At 38.4% G+C, this 18,370-nt stretch overlaps 1 protein-coding gene across 1 annotated transcript; it reads right to left on the bottom strand.

The window, feature by feature from the left end:
- Positions 1-2,645: 2,645 nt before the first annotated feature.
- Positions 2,646-4,872, bottom strand: LOC149615248 (uncharacterized). The gene is made up of 2 exons (XM_089857803.1): positions 4,302-4,872; positions 2,646-3,120 (listed from the first exon to the last, which is right to left on the bottom strand). Exons 1-2 carry the CDS (start codon positions 4,776-4,778, stop codon positions 2,737-2,739), a joined length of 861 nt encoding a protein of 286 aa, XP_089713929.1. The 5' UTR covers positions 4,779-4,872; the 3' UTR covers positions 2,646-2,736.
- Between the last annotated feature and the right edge of the window lie 13,498 nt (positions 4,873-18,370).

Below are 18,370 nucleotides of genomic sequence, written 5' to 3'. Positions count from 1 at the left end.
ATAATTATGGCAACACTTATTGCAACATATGCTTTTGAGCTTCATTATTTGTTGAATCAGAACAATAAGACTTGTAGTGTAAAGCACCGACTACTTATTTTGTCCAGAAACTTCCGGAAAGCAGTGATTCTCGAACGATAAGCCTGAAGACGAAGCCGCTGGAGTTCTACCTTAGTTTTGATAAGGTCCCACACAAAATCAAACTTTGTTTTTTGATTTATTTTCTAATTTTGGCATTTTAAACTAAGTTTAATAAGTACCACCCAATAAAAAACAGCGCGTCAAGGCACACTACTGGTGAGCAGGCTGGGAAAAAGCACACTTCCTCTGGTCCAAAACCAGTTTATTAATTGCTTGGACTAGTTTTTTAATTGAAGAAGTGGGGGTTACTGGTCCTCGGGACCAATTTATTAATTGCAAATCTATTGGAGAGCAAAGGCTGGGACCAGTCCGGAGACCAGTAAATTATTTCAGACACTAGGGGGTCACTGGTCCAAAGGACTAGTTTATAAAATATCCTTATTTCCCAGCCTGCTGGTGAGAGAAGCGGAAACTGTCAGTGTCAAAATTTTCTTCAGCTTAACTCTAACACTTGGTTTATTCTATTGAACCTTTTGTACCAGCGTTTCCCACACTACCAGCCTAGCAAAGTTCCTCGAACATTATCAAAGTTTTGGTTCAGCCAATAAGCATTCGTATTTCACTAGGCTACGTGACTGTAGCCTGTCAAATACAATTTGTGCTTACAGCATGTTCAAAGCTAGAGAGGCGTGTCTCCAACTCTATGAATCACTAACCTTCGCCTTGGCTTAAAAATAAATAACCGTTACTATTTCAAAGCACAGTAATGTTTCTTTATTTCCCTCCCTTGTCTCCCTAACCCCCACCCAGAAACAGTGGATAGTTTCTGATTTTCTCTCCTCTCCAAAGGCCTAAAAGAAGGAGAGAACCCCCTCTCCCAAAACATTTTTCGTCCCACTCACCTCTCACACTCACGAGCCATTGCTAAACGTTTGATTTTCAAACTCACCCCCTTTTACACCGCCCGTAAAAACTCGCGCTCTTTTAAAATTTGTTTTTTAAGTTGGCCAAGAGGTTCACTCCAAAGCGGCCTTTACACGCTCAATGTTTTGCACAAAAAAAGTGGGGGACATGTATAAAATTCATCACCATATAAATTATCCCCGAGACTTTTCGCTAATTGCGCAAATCAAAATCCATCATGATGTTGATTGCTCAATATTTAGAAAAAACCTCAAAATATTATTGGACAAATATATTGACTAAATTCAAATGATTTATTCAATTATATTGACTAAATTCCAAATGATTTATTCAATTATATTGAATATATTTTTGTCACAATAAAATACTTCAGGGTAAAATGTTATTTTCCAACCATTACATATAACATTTCTTTTAATTAGTGTTGTCGTCTCGCAAACATGTCCAGAAAGAAAGCATTGTGGGCATTGGTTCTTGCAATAATATTAAATAAAACAACTAAGCGTCGTAGGCCTATCCGTATTTGGGCTAAAGATTGGTTTTTGAAAAGGAATTTATATACGGACATGACCCTACTTTGTGAGATTCAGAGTTCATCACCAATTGACTATGAGAATTACCTTCGAATGGACGTAAGCACTTTTCGTATGCTTTTAAGCAAAGTGTCACAATTAATTGTCAAGAAAGACACGGTAATGAGGGAGGCAATTCCTCCTGAGACAAGGCTGGTCCTTACGCTTAGATACTTGTCAAGTGGTCGAAGTTTCGAGGATTTAAAATTTTCTTTGCGTATTGCTCCGCAAACGATATCAAAGATAATAATTGAGACTTGTGAAGCTATAATTGTAGGACTGGCTGAGTACATAAAGGTACGTATGATGAAAAATGTTAACGGAGATTGCTTAGATTGATGTTGTCAGTAGTTAAAGTTACGAGGAAGGACTGTTAATGTTGATATTCCAATGCTCGAATGTCAAATGGGGCATATATAAACACTTGTGGCAGTTAAGTTGTCGTTACCAATTTGAATCATATTCGGAATTGACACACTTCATCACATACCCATAAAACATGTTTCTTACATACATTTGAAGACACAATTGCTAGTGTTAGTCAGAGAGGAAGACCAACGGGTAAGGGAACCAGTACTAGCCTTAAAGCCAAGTGCGGGTCCAATGGATCCCATACAAGGCGACTTTCCTTACGAACACCAGTTTTGGCTTGGGAGGAACTTTTATCACCTTTTATATATTTGATAAAGGGGTTTGCTTCTTCTATGTGCACAGTCACAATTATTGAATGGTGTTTATCAGTTTTTGTAGGGAAGATTTTAGAAGTGTTGGTTTAGTTGCATAAAGCTGATCTACGAACCCCAGGTCGTTAAGCCTGTAAAGCACGTTATTATTCAGATCCGGAAAATTTTAGTTTTATGTTTAATTCCTTAGTAAACATCGTTTTAGTTCAAATTATTCATAAATTCTCAACCTAATTAGAATTTTAAAATCATTCGCAAATATTTCCTGGATGTGTCACTATGCAGAATTGGTCTTATAATTAGTAGAAGAATGGATAAAAACATCTCTTGATTTCTCATTTCACTCTCCTTTTAGAAGTAAATGACAACCATTTGTTATGCTTCACTTATGTTTTAATGGGTTTATTACATGTACAGTACGTATTTATATATGTTGGTAAACACATTTTAAATCGTTTTGATATGCAAATAAACACCTAAAGGTCCTTCAAAAACTCCAAGAGCGGCTCATTATAGTTAGAACTACTCGATTCACTTGTTGTGAAAGACGAATGAGAAGATGTCGCGGTATTCGGGGAAATAATTAGTTTGGATGTTCTCGTAAGTTTTTCTAATTCGGCCTCCATGAAGACTTGTCCAATAAGGTTTTCGGCGTAAATTCTTTGAATGCGAGTCAGCTTTTTAAGCTTTTCAGAATACCCCCTCCCAACAGCTGTAAATTCATCATCGTCTTTACTCAGGTGGTGTAATGCAACCGCTATCATATCATCCGTTCCCATATCTGCAGACTTTCTTTTTTTGGCAGTCTTTTTCGTGGAGCTTGCCGTGATATTCATCTCAAAGCTTTCATCCTCGCTACTCTAGAAAGCAGTGATCAAGTACTTAATGACTATATTTGTTTTAGTAACAACAATTATTCAAGGATGGTAAAGATAGTACTTAACCTCAAGACCGAGCCCAATAAATATACTTATGCTAAAACTAAACACATAATAACTACTTTGCGATTATGGAGGTTGACACTTTACTTGATAATTAAAATATTACATATGGCAGTTTCCAGAACACGAATCCGAATGGAGGAAAGTGGCTAATGAATTCGAGCGTACATGGAATTTTCCTCATTGCGTTGGGGCCATAGATGGAAAGCATGTTACCATCCGAAAACCAGCAGGAACATGCTCTCGGTATTTTAACTACAAGGGCACTCATAGCATTGTACTGCTCGCAGTTGTCAATTCTAACTATGAGTTTATGATGGCGGATGTCGGAGCAAATGGTCGAATATCGGATGGCGGTGTCATACGAGAAACAACGTTTTACAGGAAACTTTTGGAGAACTCGTTACATCTTCCTGAACCCGAGTCCCTACCAAGTTCCAACACTTCAGCCCCGTTCGTTTTCGTCGGTGACGAAGCGTTTCAACTTTTGGACAACTTCATGAAACCATACTCTCAAGCAACTCTTGACAACGAAAGAAGAATATTTAATTACCGGCTGTCAAGAGCTCGAAGGATCGTTGAGAATGTTTTCGGGATAATGGTCTCGCGGTTCGGTGTGTTAGAAAATCGAATAAATCTTTGTCCCAGGAAGGCTGAAACCATAGTTTTAGCATGTTGCTACTTGCATAATTTTTTGCGAAAAATAAAGTCAGATTATATCAGCCCAGGTACGGTGGATTCTGAAGACCTTGAAACTGGACTATTGAAGTCGGGTTCTTGGAGAGATGAACACGTCATTATGAAACTAAAGGACACTCAGAATGACGATGACCAACGATGTACCAACGGACAAGCCACAAGAGATACATTTCGTACTTATTTTTGTCGGGAAGGCCTAGTGCCATGGCAAGATAAGGCCATTTTCAAATAAGAACATTAAATAAACTACATATAATCCTTTCTCAATCGAACGGACAAATCAGTTGTTAAAAAGTCTATTGGGTCGTATGCCACTGATTATAAATTATTATATTAACCCTATCACATGCATTTTTAGAATATGTTAAAGCTTAACTCATTAATAAGATGTTTTTAGTTACCTTCTTGTTGCCCTCTTCGATAACCGAACAATTCGTCTTCAAAGTTGATCTACCAGCCCTGGGTGTTTCGTGGTCAGCAAGAAAACTTAAGGCTTCGTAATACCACAGACTTGGCTGGTAGATTTCGTCGGTTCCTGCACCCGACCTTTTCGAATTTCGAACCTTAGTTAGCTCTTTACGGTAGTTAGTTCGCAAAGAATTTAACTTCTTAACAACGGTGTCACGCGTGGCGTCGGCTTCTACTTCTTTATACTTCTCTACTAGGACGTCGTACGCCACTCGTTTAGAGTTTCTATTAGAATAAAGTGGAGAATCTATGTCCCAAAGTTGAGGATATGATCGATATAACTCAATAAATTCTAGGATGATGTTTTGTTTCCTAGTTAGCGACATATCTTCCATTGGTGCAGCGTCAAATACACAGACTTTAATGATATTATTCGAATGCAAAATTTTGTTCAATTTTTTGGATAACATTTTGAGCAATAAAAAACTTACTCAATATATGCTCAGTTTTTTTATACAAATATTGTCCAAAATTTATCGCAAACGATGATCCATTTTCTAAAAACTATTGTGGCATTTTTTTTTTAACTTTGTACAATTGTTAGTCTGGATAACGTTTTTGATACTTTGCAACTAAAACGACGGCCCCCACGTTTTTTGTACAATTTATTGAGCGTGTAGGGTGCCCACAATGTTTCATGATATTAAAACGTTGCACTCATTTTCGTGCCTATTGTTTTCTTAAATTCTTACCACTCCCACTCACCCTCCACTCACAATAGTATAATTTCTGATTCTCTCCTCTCAAAACGCTCATTTCGCTCCAAAAAGAGAGGAGAGCGCCCATGTCTGCTTATTAACACGTTCATTAGCATTAGTCTGAGGGTGGTACGGGGTAGTGTAGGTGCATGTGACGTTGAATTGCGCACAAGTATCTTTCCAGACACGAGACACAAATTGCGTTCCATTGTCTAAAAGTATAGGCTTAGGGGCTCCCCAATGCAGGATCAGACCTTTGAGAGTCTGACTTACTATATCAGCGGTGATGTTCTTTAGTGGTATTAGTTTTACATAACGAGTATAATAATCCACATACACTAAGATGTAACGATTACGCTTAGGACTAAGAGGTAAAGGACCTAAAATGTCAACCCCGACTAAATCCCAAGGTTGTTCTACCACTGTAGAGTGCATTAACCCAGGAGTTTTGCGGTTGCGTCCTTTTTATTGTTGGCACATAAGGCATGTAGATACAAATAATACTACATCCTTTTTCAAAGTAGGCCAATAATATCTAAAACGAATACGTTCATACGTGCTATCTCTACCTCTATGACCAGCGGTCATGTGTTTGTGTGTGAAATAAGTGTAACGCTTGAGGACGTAGTGTACTAGGCAGGTAAATCTTACGCGGTTGATTACCATAGCGATTACGATAAACGAGTCCATCTATGATTTCATATAATGGACTAACTCTATCATTAGCTTCTAATTGAGCTTTAAGATTCTGTATACTAGGATCTAGACCTTGTTCACGTGTTATGTCTGCCAGATTAAATGCATTCATAACAGGAGGTAAGGGAGGCGGAATTACTTGAGGACGGGGCCTAAGTATCGCTCCTAAAACATATCCTGTAACTGGAATATCTCGGGACAACGCGTCAGCAACAACGTTTTCTACGCACTTACGATATTGCACTTTAAATTTGTAAGTCTGTAAATACATAATCCAACGTAATACGCGATATGAAGGGTCAGTACGTGTATAAAGCCATTGTAAAGCTTAATGATTAGTGATCACTGTGAAGTTTTTGCCATCGAGGAAATGTTTAAATCTGTTAATAGCCCAGAATATAGCTAAACATTCCTTTTCGTACGTAGAATAATTCTTTTCTGCTGCGTTAAGCAGAGTAGAAGCGTAAGCTATAGGAAATTCTATGTTACCATCTTTCTGACTTAGCATAGCACCTAAACCAACGTTGCTAGCGTCCGTGGTTAAATAAGTAGGCTTACTAGGATCATAATGACGCACTGGATGCTCATTAGCATGCACTATAGCGGCTTTTAATTTAGAAAAGGCTTCTTCACATTGCTCACTCCAGACCCATTGGACATTCTTACGCTTAAGACGGTATAATGGGGCAGCTAATTCCGCATAATGAGGAACAAACTTGCTATGCCATCCCGTCAAACCTAAGAATCACGATAAAGACTTAAGATCTGTAGGCCTAGGAAATTTTTTAATTGCTATGGTTTTCGCAGGATTTACATGAATACCTTTCCTATCTATTACATGTCCTAATATTAAGGTTGAAGGTTTAGCGAAGTGACATTTCGTTAGATTCAGGGTGAAACCAGCTTTCGTTAGTTGCCTAAATACATATTCCAATGCTTTAAGGTGTTCTGTCCATGCTCTAGACGTAATGATTAAATCATCTAAGTAAACAAAAATGGTAAACTTGGACTTATCTCGAAACACCTCATCCATTAACTTTTGGAAAGTGGTTGGTGCATTGCACAACCCAAAAGGCATTACTACAAATTCATATTTACCAAAAGGGGACGAAAATGCTGTCTTTGAAATACTATCAGGATCCATAAGGACCTGAAAGTATCCACTCATTAAATCTAATGACGTAATGTACTTCGGTTTATTTAATCCTAATAAAATATCTTCAACCTTAGGAAGAGGATAGGGATCGGGTTTAGTAACTTTATTTAAAGCTCTATAATCCACACAAAATCTCCAACCTCCTTCCTTTTTCGGTACTAAGCAAATTCCTGAGGACCAGGGGCTTCTAGAAGGACGTATTTGTCCAGCCTGTAACATTTTGTCAATGTGTTCCTTAGTAATTGCTCTTTTTGCTTCGGTACAACGGAAATCAAAGGTTCTAATAGGTCTAGTGTCTCTTGTATCTATCTTATGTGTAGTCATATGAGTGCGACCTGGCTTAGCTGCTGTGACTGCAGGAAATCTAGACAATAATTGTTTAAGTTCCTGTACTTGTAATGGTGTCATTGTGTTTTCCTCTAAAGCAGGACTTATGTCTTGCTGGTCACCTACCGAATCACTGGTACCTATGATATCGGTGGCGCTGGTAACAGTGTGTATGGTTCAGAATCTAAAGTAACTGTTAATGTAGGAAAATCTATATTAGCTAAGTGTGCCATAAAGAAATCTGCACCTAAGATAATGTCTCAAAATAAATCAGGGACAATATGAAAATAGTGTAATAATGAAGTCCCACATATGGTAAACTCTAACTCTACACTACCTCTTGTAATGAAATATTGACCGTTGGGTAAAAAGATGCAATCTTCTGTATTTTGTGTAAATGTTTCAGGGTCAGTGTGGTGAAGGTCCATAAATACTTGTAGGTATGCCTTAGTTGATATAAAACTAACTTCAGCACCTTGATCTACTCTCGCTAATTAGTTCTTCCAATGGGAAATTTTAAAGCTAAAGCAAATGATAACTTTGAATTAGGGGTTTTACTAGAAGATGATGCTAAAATTAGGGAATTATGAGGGTATTTGTATCGACAAGAAGGACGCCCTCTACGTGCATTCCTGCCTGTTAGTTTCCCTTCTTACTTCTAGGCTTCTCTTGAGTAGTAGGCTTATTTTGCTTTAATTTGAAACAATTTGGTCTTATATGCCCTTGTTTCCCACACTCATGGCATGTTAAAGAAGAACTACGAGAAGGTTCGGTAGATCTACGAGTATTAAAGGTATCTTTGGAACTCTGACTAGGAGTATCACTTGCAGTGACACGTGACCCCTTAAGATTCTTATTCTATTATTTCTGCTTGTACTAACAAGTCCGAAATTGTAGAACATTGGTGACGTAAATAAACATTTATGTCTGGAAGTAAATTTTCTTCCAAGAGTGGCACTAGTTCCATTTCCGGAAGGGGATCTCTTAAAGCTAGATTCAAATCTTACATCCTTTCGAAAAAGTGAACTACGCTCTCATCACGTCTCTGTTTAGTAGAAATTAATGCGGTTTTCATAAACCTTTGTTTGACAGCGGACATAAAGTACTCTCTAAATCGTGATTTAAAAGTATTTAAACATGGCACTAAATCCATTCGTTCCTGACGATACCAAAATCGCGCACCCTCAATTAAGAAAGTAGGCATTAAACCTAACACTTTTTCGTCGCTTAACCTATGTGCTCGTTGTAACCCATCCAATTGATATAAGAAATCAGCAGCATCAGCGCTATTCCCATTAAACTTAAGATTAAGTTCAACCGCGCTAGAACTAGGTAATACAACAGGATTAACCGTTATGTTCTGAGCAGTTGCGTTATTTGTCGCAAGGTTAGCTACAATGTTAGTTAAAATTTGAAGCTGAGAGTTTAATGCTTGATAGGATTGCATAAGGTCGAAATTGGTAACAATACTTTGAGTAGGAGTAAAAGGTCCATATGCAGTTACATTTCCCATTCCCTGTACTGGTGTAGTTCCTTGAAGAGGAACAGATAGTGAAGGACCAGAAAATGAAATAGGATTCTGTAAGTCTATTGCCGATGGAATATGTCCAAAGGTTTGTGGAGTAATATGTGTTGAGGACGAAACCATAGGCGGTTGTCCATGAGGATAAGTACTACCCAATCTCGTTACTGGAGTTGAAATATGTGGCAAAGGTCCAGAAATTGAGAAAGGATTCTGTACGCCCCTTAGCAATGGAATATTTGCGGACTGCGAAATATTTCCAAAGGATGGTGGTGGTATATTAAAGATATTGGAGGAAACCCTAGGTTGTCCACCAAATACTGTAGTAGTAGTAGTTTTAGGCCTAGCAACTATAATAATTGAAGACGTAGTTACAACACTAACCGGAACATGTATATTAGTGGTAAGCCTTGGTGTAGACGCAATTACATTGGTAAACGGAGTAAAACCCGATTGCATTGTAATACCGCTAACATTAGAAATGCTAGTACTAAAATTTGGTAATTGAAATCCAGTCGTACTTACTGTGACTGGGATAGAAACCATTGGTACACTTGAAATCGTACAAATTCCGGCAGAGACAACGGGAGGATTAGTTAAAGTTAACTGGCTTAACTGAGCCGTTACGGCAGAAACCGAACGTCTAGCCTGCATGTGTCCCGAACGGAGGTTATCACGTGATAAAGAAGACTACTCTCTTCTATCTCTCCGCGTAGAATAAGACGGAACATGTTTAGGCCTAACCGCCCTACTAGCGGTAGCACCACCCGTGTCTGAGTCAGAATCTGACGTATGTGCACGTATAGGCCTCATTTTAATACGTAACAATGCTAAACTAGTCCTAACAAGTTAAGACAGAGGCTTAGTCTTTTAGAAGGAAACGTAACCAGAAAGTTAAAGTTTTAAGCAACTTAAATGCTGTCGGGTCCTGGCAAGCCCGCCAATTATTTCCCCCTGTAATCGATTCACTTCAAAAGTGGGTGAACAGGTTGAAATAATGAGACCAAGCATTACTATCTTAATCTCAGTTTAATAACCAGGTCCTTTCTGGTACGTTTAACATACAAAATAAATAATTGATAAGTACATAATAATAATAATAAATAATGACTATGATATTTACAATGCTTTAGTAATACAGGGTGTATCTGAAATGGACGTAGGAGCGAAAGTATTTGGGTTCCTGGGGCCAATATAAGGCGAAGTTGTGGTATGACATTTTGTCGTACGCCAACCCATTTGGAAGTTACTTGAACCTCAAACTTGCTAGTTTGCATAAATTACAGCATGTTGACTTCGTCTAAAACAGTAGGAATTAAGCTCAAGATAGGATGATTATTGCAAATTAGTGGTTGCCAGCTAAAAGAAAAAAAGCCATAGAGTCAATTTATAAGGAGTAGAAAGTTGTACAGTTGGTGACTCATAACGAAGATCATTGTAAAACAACATGTGACGATTTAGTGTGTTGCAACAACTGACCGATACTAACGGTAAACTGACAGCGATATGTAGCGAAAACTAATAAGGAACACCGACATTTTGCTTCATTCTTCAAACAAGAAAGGTTGCAAAAGCGTTCATTTTGGTTTGTGTACAAGACTAATATACCGGCGACGTCTTGTTTCCAATAAATTAGCAAGATGCTTTAAAACACTTTGAACCTTTAAAAGAAGAACCTTTTTTACCGTTTTTAATGGCAATTTTCATAGAATAATTCTAAGGAGTAAGAATATACATTTCCTTATGGGTACATTACATTGCATATCGCATTGCATGTAGGTCTCCTGCCGTTCTCAACGCTGGCAGATTGCTACCAGTTAGTAAACGTCATTAGTCTTAGGTTTTAGGGTGGTCTGCAAATCCCTATAAAACGTTCGCATGCTACGATACTTCAATCATTTCTCTCACAGTTTCTTGTTCAACCATCCTTATTTAATTTGTTACGGGTTAAGTTTCGGGTGAGGCCCCAAGAAAAACGCCATTACTCCCTCACTGTAATTTTTTGGAGAAAGGAATGTTCCTTTTTTTGGTCACTTTGAACCATAACAAATTTTATTTCATTTTCAACATTTAGGTTTCTTCATTATTTGTTGATTTTTATTAGGATTAGCATTTTACTGCTCAGTTTTAACAGGCGTTGCCCAACATCCCATCCCAAACATTCGCCCACTAACATTCATTCACGAATACCGATTTCGATAAGTTGCAACATTAACCTAATCTTTAAACTAAATGCAACCTTTCGATTGTTTGAAGAATGAAGCAAAATGTCGGTGTTCCTTATTAGTTTGCGCTACTTATCGCTGTCAGTTTACCGTTAGTATCGGTCAGTTGTTTCAACACACTAAATCGTAACATGTTGTTTTACATTGATCTTCGTTATGAGTCACCAACTGTACAACTTTCTACTCCTTAAAAATTGACTATAAACTCTATGGCTATGAGGCTTTTTTGTTTTAGCTGGCAACCACTAATTTGCAATAATCATCCTTATTTTGAGCTTAATTCCTACTGTTTTAGACGAAGTCAACATGCTGTGATTTATGCAAACTAGCAAGTTTGAGGTTGAAGTATTTTCCAAATGGGTTGGCGTACGACAAAATGTCATACCACAGTTTCGCCTTATATTGGCCCCAGGAACCCAAATACTTTCGCTCCTACGGCCATTTCAGATACACCCTGTATTTAAGTATTTAAGTAGCGCCAGTAAATAGGGTTCGATTATATAGCAAAGATTTACTCTCTTACCAAGTTGTATAGAGCCATGAAAGTGTTCTACGTGTTGTCTCTAATAACGCGGCGCGAACTGGTTAAGATGTAGGTTCGGGCAAGAACGAGTTTGTCAAACTGGACAAAAACGCGAGCAAGCTTTGATACAAGCTAGATAACTTGACACTTAAACAGATGTTAGTTTAAGGGAGAGAACTACCGAACTCCACTACTTAACTAGACGACTACTAACTGTTAACTACTAAAGACTAATGTGAACTGCCAGCCGAACTGCATGGCAACCCTGACTTTATATATCCAACGGACAGGCCTTCAAGTAGTGCAATAGAACGCCACCTATCTGGCTATTGAGAAACTATGAGTCAATAGGCTTTATGCAAAAGATTATGAGCCTGAACGGTAAGACACTAAAGTGGGTTTCTCTTTAACAATTTAATGTGTGTGTTGTTTATGTTTTGGTGAAGGTTCATGTAGCGGATCCGCTACAATCTTGAACCATATTCGTCCGTTAATAATAATTACACCTTCGACACTAATTATAATTATTAATACGATAACGGCAAAAAGTCAATTTTCTTTATAATGATGGGATAAAAGGGTTCAATATCTCAGCCCCCAAACTACGAAAGGCTTCCCAAAAATTCAACAATGAATCTCCTCAATTAAAGGAATCGAATGATTGAGTAAATTAATTGGTGATATTTTGGAAGAGTTTGACCGTTTAGGTGGCGTGATATTCAACTTTATCATCCCCCATTGGTTTTGAAATTGATAAAGTTAATTAATTGTTATAATAAATCCTTATAATTAGATTAGAGTAATTATTATAATTAGCGTTCAAGTTTTTTTAATTACATTTACAAATTTAAGCTGAGTGATTTTTGATTCTACCAGTTAGTTCATAGGTCTGAATCTGTTTTTTTTCGCATAGCGAGTCCGGCGGAATGTTTCGTTCCTATTTCGGGTTAGTTTGGCCAAACTGCTGCCGCGTTCTGTCAGATTGACGTCGGTCGTCAATTTGTCGTTGTTATTTGACGTCGTATAGGCCTTTCCTATAATGGGGGTAGTAAAACTGTACCAGTCCAGAAAGAACATATTATTTTGTTTTAAAAAGGACTATCACTGTTTTACTATTTTGTGTTGCTTAAACTCTGTAGTGCGGCAGCTCTGTTGCCAAGAGTTTTTGGTTACCTTGCTTTGGTCATGATGACGACTAGGGCCTGGGCTGCCAATGTTTTTTTCCTAACCTCAGGCTCATGCCCGAAAATTCCGAAGTGTGTACCTTATTCTAATGTTGGGAATGGATTTTAAAATATTCATGGTAGCATAACTAGTTAAATATCAACAACAGTTAAAAAATCGAGGCCTAACTTTTACGGCGGTGTGCTAGAGAGATAAGGTACAATTCGTTCAGTTACTTAAATCGGTTACATAGATAAGACGCACTGTCCCCGTTCAATGTCTGGCAGACCTGCTATAGGAAGAGTACAAGTTTCCAATTTTTGGCGGAAAACGTGGGGGATGGAAATATGGCAGATAGATGGAAAGGCCTATTGTGGTAAAATATATATCACCCTTATCAAATACCGGCCGCCGTATTCTGCAGGCTTAGCTTTCCGCGCCCACTTGGATTCTCGTCGCTCATTGGTCCGTAAAGGAACTGGATTCTGGCTTCTTATTGGCGGCTTAGGTTTCGACTTTCAAGACGAAATTGAATTGAGGATGTCCACCAAATTTGAAATACGGTTTTTCGATGGGTGAATCGTTCAGCGTCATCAACCGGTTAACTCACCGGCGCTTTTGCTTTAGTTTCTGATGCTGAACGTAGCAGACTACGCTTCATCATTGTTAGAGGCGACTTGGGTACACCGGTACGGTTAATATTTTGCTAAGTACGGATGCCTATTTGAAGAAGAGCGATTTACTTAAATCGTCGCATTGGACGGGTATGCTTTTATTTTTCATTTGCAAATTATCTGTGACAATATAGTTGAATAAAAGTAAACGTTAATTTATTTATTTATTTATTTCAGCTCGTGATCGAAAATTATTTCAACCAAGGCTTAGGTGTTATGTAAGTTTAATCATTAATGTGACTTCATTTATCGTTCTGCGTCGTTAGTAAATAACATGAGCATCGAATGAGCCAACTGACCATTATTAAAGCCATTCAATTCTCATAATAATTATATAATTAATGCAATATGAATGAATGAATGCGTTTATTTTGAAATCCTATATTACAACATGACTAAGTCACTTTTTATGGTAGTACAGGATTGTTTATATAAATTATTTCACCCTACACTTATAGATAAAAATTAAAAAACACAAAAAAAAGAGAATACATATATATATAAAATAAAATAAAATTAGAAATTGCAATGGTCCAAAGTTCTTATTCTAATATAAATCGTTAATTGTATAAGAAACACTGACGTTTTTATACTGGTGTTTAAAATGTTGTAAATGCGGATCAAATATATTTAGATCATCAAAGTATGGGAGTTCCTTATTAGCCATATTTTGCATTCGAGTCAAGGCGCTTAAAAGTGATATTTCTGAAATGCTTATTTTAAAAAACTCTTGAGTTACGAAATTTCTTACACGGTACCTTAAAGTTAACCCTCTCCATCAATTGTTTACAATCAATATGGTTTGTAATAAGTTTCAATAAAAAACGTAAGTCTAGAAAGGTAAAACGATTTTTGATGGTTGCCAGATTTTGGCCTTTTAAAATTTTTAAATAGTCGTACTGCCCACTTTTAAGAAACTTCTCATATAGCAGCTGGATAAACTTCCGTTGGATACGTTCTATTGTAAGTAGGAGATATTTACTACACCCTGTCCATATTTGGGAAGCATATTCAACTTTAGAACGTATTAGTGATATATAAAGTTTTTTAAAAACATTTTCGGACTTCAGGCCTGTGGCAACTTTTAAGATGACGTAGAGGCGCTTTCGGCAGTTACTCTTAACGCTCGAGACATGAAGATCAAAGCGTAACTTCTGGTCCAAGATGACCCCCATGTCTACGACAAATGTCTCGCGAGACGCCGAGGATCCATTTATTTTGCAGTCGTATCTTATCCAGTTATTTTTCCGTGTATACGTGATTTCACTAGTCTTTTTAGCGTTCAACGGAAGTCCCTTTCTCTCACTCCAGTTATTAATAGACTCAAGGTCCTCCTGTAGTAGCATACAATCGGCGACAGTTTGAATTCTGCGATAAAGTTTATTGTCGTCTGCGTAGGTGGCTATCTCAGATTTCTTGTTTAAACAACTTGGTAAGTCATTTATAAAGATTGTAAATAATAGTGGTCCTAGCGCCGACCCTTGAGGGACGCCTATGTTTGATCTGTAGGAGACGTTTGTTATGGTTCCGTTAACTTTAACGATGTTTAGTCGGTTACTTAAGTAACTTTCCAGGAGTTTAAGTAGTGAGCCCCCAAGACCATACCGCTTTAATTTAGCAATTAATAAACGGTGGTCCATTCGGTCAAAAGCCTTGGAATAGTCTAGCATTATTGCGTCGACTTGTCCCCTCGTAGCAACTATTGGACCTGTGAAGTCCATAAAGGAAGCCAGGTTGGTGACAGTCGATCTTCCCTTACAGAAACCGTGTTGACTGTCAGCGAGGAGTGGCTTGAACCAGGTGTATAGGACATCATTAAGGACCATTTCAAAGACTTTTGAGTATATCGTGATAAGTGATATTGGTCTATAATTATTAATATCGCCAGCGTATCCCTTTTTAAAAACAGGCAAGACGATGGAAGTTTTCCATGCCGAGGGGAATGTCCCGGTGCTCAGGGATAGATTGAAGATTTTACAAAGCACTGGTGCAAAAACCTGACTACAGCCTTTGATAACATAAGGAGGGACGAAGTCAATCCCCGCCGACTTCTTTGGCTTGAGTAACTTTATGGCTTTTCCCACCATTGCCTCCGAGATTCGCAGACTGAACATACTGTCGGTGCTATCATATAGGTAGTCCTTTAGACTGTATTGAATATTATTTGCAACCAAAGGTTCGGTAAATTTAGACTTGAACAATTTGGCAACCTCCAGTGTGTCAGTGACTAGTATATTATTATTATCTAGGACGGTTTGTACTACTACTTTGGGTTTTAGTCGTGGTTTCATATAGTCCCATAACTTGGCCGGTTTGTGAGAGAGGTCAGCAACTATTTTCTCGCCGTAGTCTTTTCGATCACGTGCAAGCAGCTTCTGGCATAATTTTCGTAGGTTTTTGAAGTTTTCAAGATCAACATTGTTTTTACGTTTTTTAAATTTGCGGTGAAAGTAGTGCTTCCGCGATAGTGCTTTTCTAAGCTCGCAAGAGAACCACGGGGGATATTTTGTGCAGGTCCTGCCCTTCTTCGCAAGTTTTCTAGGGATATAGGCGTCCATACATTTACGCATAGTCCGTGATAGAAAATCAACTGCGTCATCAACATTTTTTGTTTTGTCTAAATATGTCCAATCAGTATTCCGTAGTTCGAGGTAGAACTCTCGAAATTTCCCCTCTGAGAAATTGTACTGTGGGTAAGTAGTTGCACCATGGACTTTACGGTTTGTCACTTCAATTTCTCCAAATAGTGTAATTATTAAAGGCGGATGATAGGTGTCTATGGGAACGAGATGCGTATCATCCTTCAGGACTTCCACTTCAGTATTTGCGGTAAGAACTAGATCCAGTACGTTGCCTTTATTGTTTGATAAATTGTTGATTTGTGATAGACCCAGATCTGAGGAGAATTCAATAACAGCTGACCCAATTAATTTCCTAGCCGACGTACAATTAGAGGTGTCTCCTAGTTCCCAGTTTACTCCAGGTAGATTGAAGTCTCCTAAAATTAATATGTCTTTGTTTCTCAGTATTAGCTTTTGGGAAACGGCCACAAGGTATTCTTTGACCGTGTCTAATTTACTCCTTGGCGAGAAGTAGTGGTTGCCCACCAGTAAGCTGCGTCCTTTTCCTACCGAAATTTCCAGCCATACGCACTCATCTACAAGTTCGAGGTCATGACGTCTGATGGGTTTAAGCCCATTAGTTCCATTTACAAGTATTAATGACCCTCCACCCCTTCCACAACCATTAGTTTGAGGTCTGTCTGCTCTAAAGCATGAGAAACTAGCCGGAATAAAATCCACGTCGAAAAATATTGGACTTAGCCATGTCTCTGTTAGGCAGATTATATCTGCATTGGTTGTTAACAGACCAGAGTGAAGAAGATCCAGCTTGGTTCTTAGGCCTCGTACGTTCTGGTACTTAATGATTAATTTTCTATTATTATGGTTCTTTCTCATAGTTGGATAATGTTGTGTTCATGTTAGAGGTAAAATATTGGAGAGGATCACTAAACGACATTGGTATCGTTAGAACTTGGAGGCTCTAAGTGTCCCGAGTCTAGCAGATCCACATTGATCGTGGCATTTTTAGGGTTATTTTCCAGTTCGCTCACTCCATTTATTTCACTCCGGTTGGCACACGGAGAGACGTCGGTAACTAGAGTATCGCCAGCTTCACGCCAGACTTGCGAGCTATATAGTCTGCCCCGAAATTCCTTAACTATGATGTTGGTTGGCCAATCACTAGCTTTTAATAGGGTGGGGAATTCCGAGCTATTAGCTGAGATGTAAAATGAGGAACACGCGTTGTGCCTAACTTTCATTTTCAGGCAGGTGATCGATTTGAGGCCATGCACACTATTTAACCAATTTTGTAGTTCGGAGGCTTTGGTGTCCGTGTGAAAGCGAGTCGCAAAGACCGCAAGAAATGGTGCAGATTCCAGCGTGCCGGTTAATGGCGTATTATTACGACTAGCAACTTGTGTGTTAAGATTTCCGCTTCTACTTGAGTTTTTTTGGTTTTTCTTCTTGTTTTTCTGACGGCTTACGGGTTTTCCGGATTTGCCAGCAATAGTCCACTCATTATTTCGGTGATTGCTGCCTGCAGCAGGTGTCTGGGGGTTAAGCGTAGGAAATGCCTCCATAACACAGGTTTGAGATCTATCAGGAGCGATGTTTTCTATATTGAGGGCTTTTTGATTGTCGGCCAGTTCTAAGGTGAGGTCAGTAAGTCTAGAATTTTCAACTCGTAAGTCCCTTAACTCGGTCGCCATGGTGTTTATCGTTGCTTGCATTTCCTCGAGCGCTTTACACATAACGTCAATTATTGAGGTGGAGCCCCGAGTAACCCCCTCGATATTCATGTATATTTTTAGCGTTTGCATTAAATTAACTTGGTCAGCAACTCTATGGTCTTTAAGAATATTTTCTAGCTCTTTTAGAAATAGGAGCTTGTCCTCAGGATTGTCAAGATTTGTATTTTCACTGGTTGTGGCCTTAAGTTTGGAGTCAATACTTATCTCCAGCTTAAGTATCTCCTCCCTAACGGTACTCAAAATACTAGTTTGGTCACACTTGCAGCTATTTGTCAGTAGAGTTTCCAGCTTATCATTAACTAGAGATATGTGCCCATCAGCGAGATTACTCTTTAAATGTATATTATTAGATAAAACCTCAAACTTCATCTGCATTTTATCGTCAAATGTTGCCATCTCCTCCCTTACTAATTTAGCAATTTCTGTTTTTAACTCTAAGGTGGTAGGTTTAACAGAAGCAGCAAGATCCAGTTCCTGACCCTCCGATGTGCTATGATCAATGTTCAACAGCTGAGATACGGAGCTTGGGAGAGGACTCGATATCACCGAGTCTTGATTTCTTTTTAATTTGCACAATGAGCACACATGTTTGCTAGTTTTTCTATCCTGTCCGTCCCAAAAAGATTGGCTCTCTACACGAGTAACATTCAAACATTTCCCATGAATTCTACCGAGGCACTCTCGACAAGGAATATAGTGCTC

This window comes from Phalangium opilio, unplaced genomic scaffold (genome assembly GCF_054372755.1).
Source record: "Phalangium opilio isolate 3A_F unplaced genomic scaffold, DU_Popi_V2 ptg000225l_1, whole genome shotgun sequence".
Classification (NCBI taxonomy): domain Eukaryota; kingdom Metazoa; phylum Arthropoda; class Arachnida; order Opiliones; family Phalangiidae; genus Phalangium; species Phalangium opilio.
Note: the sequence above shows the minus strand (reverse complement) of the source record. Positions and strands in the feature narration are given on the sequence as shown.

Coding starts and splice junctions, on each gene's coding strand:
- LOC149615248 (XM_089857803.1), bottom strand. CDS start 4,778: ATGTTATCCAAAAAATTGAACAAAATTTTGCATTCGAATAATATCATT. Junction 3,121..4,301: donor TCGAAGAGGGCAACAAGAAG/GTAACTAAAAAC, acceptor ACTGCTTTCTAG/AGTAGCGAGGATGAAAGCTT.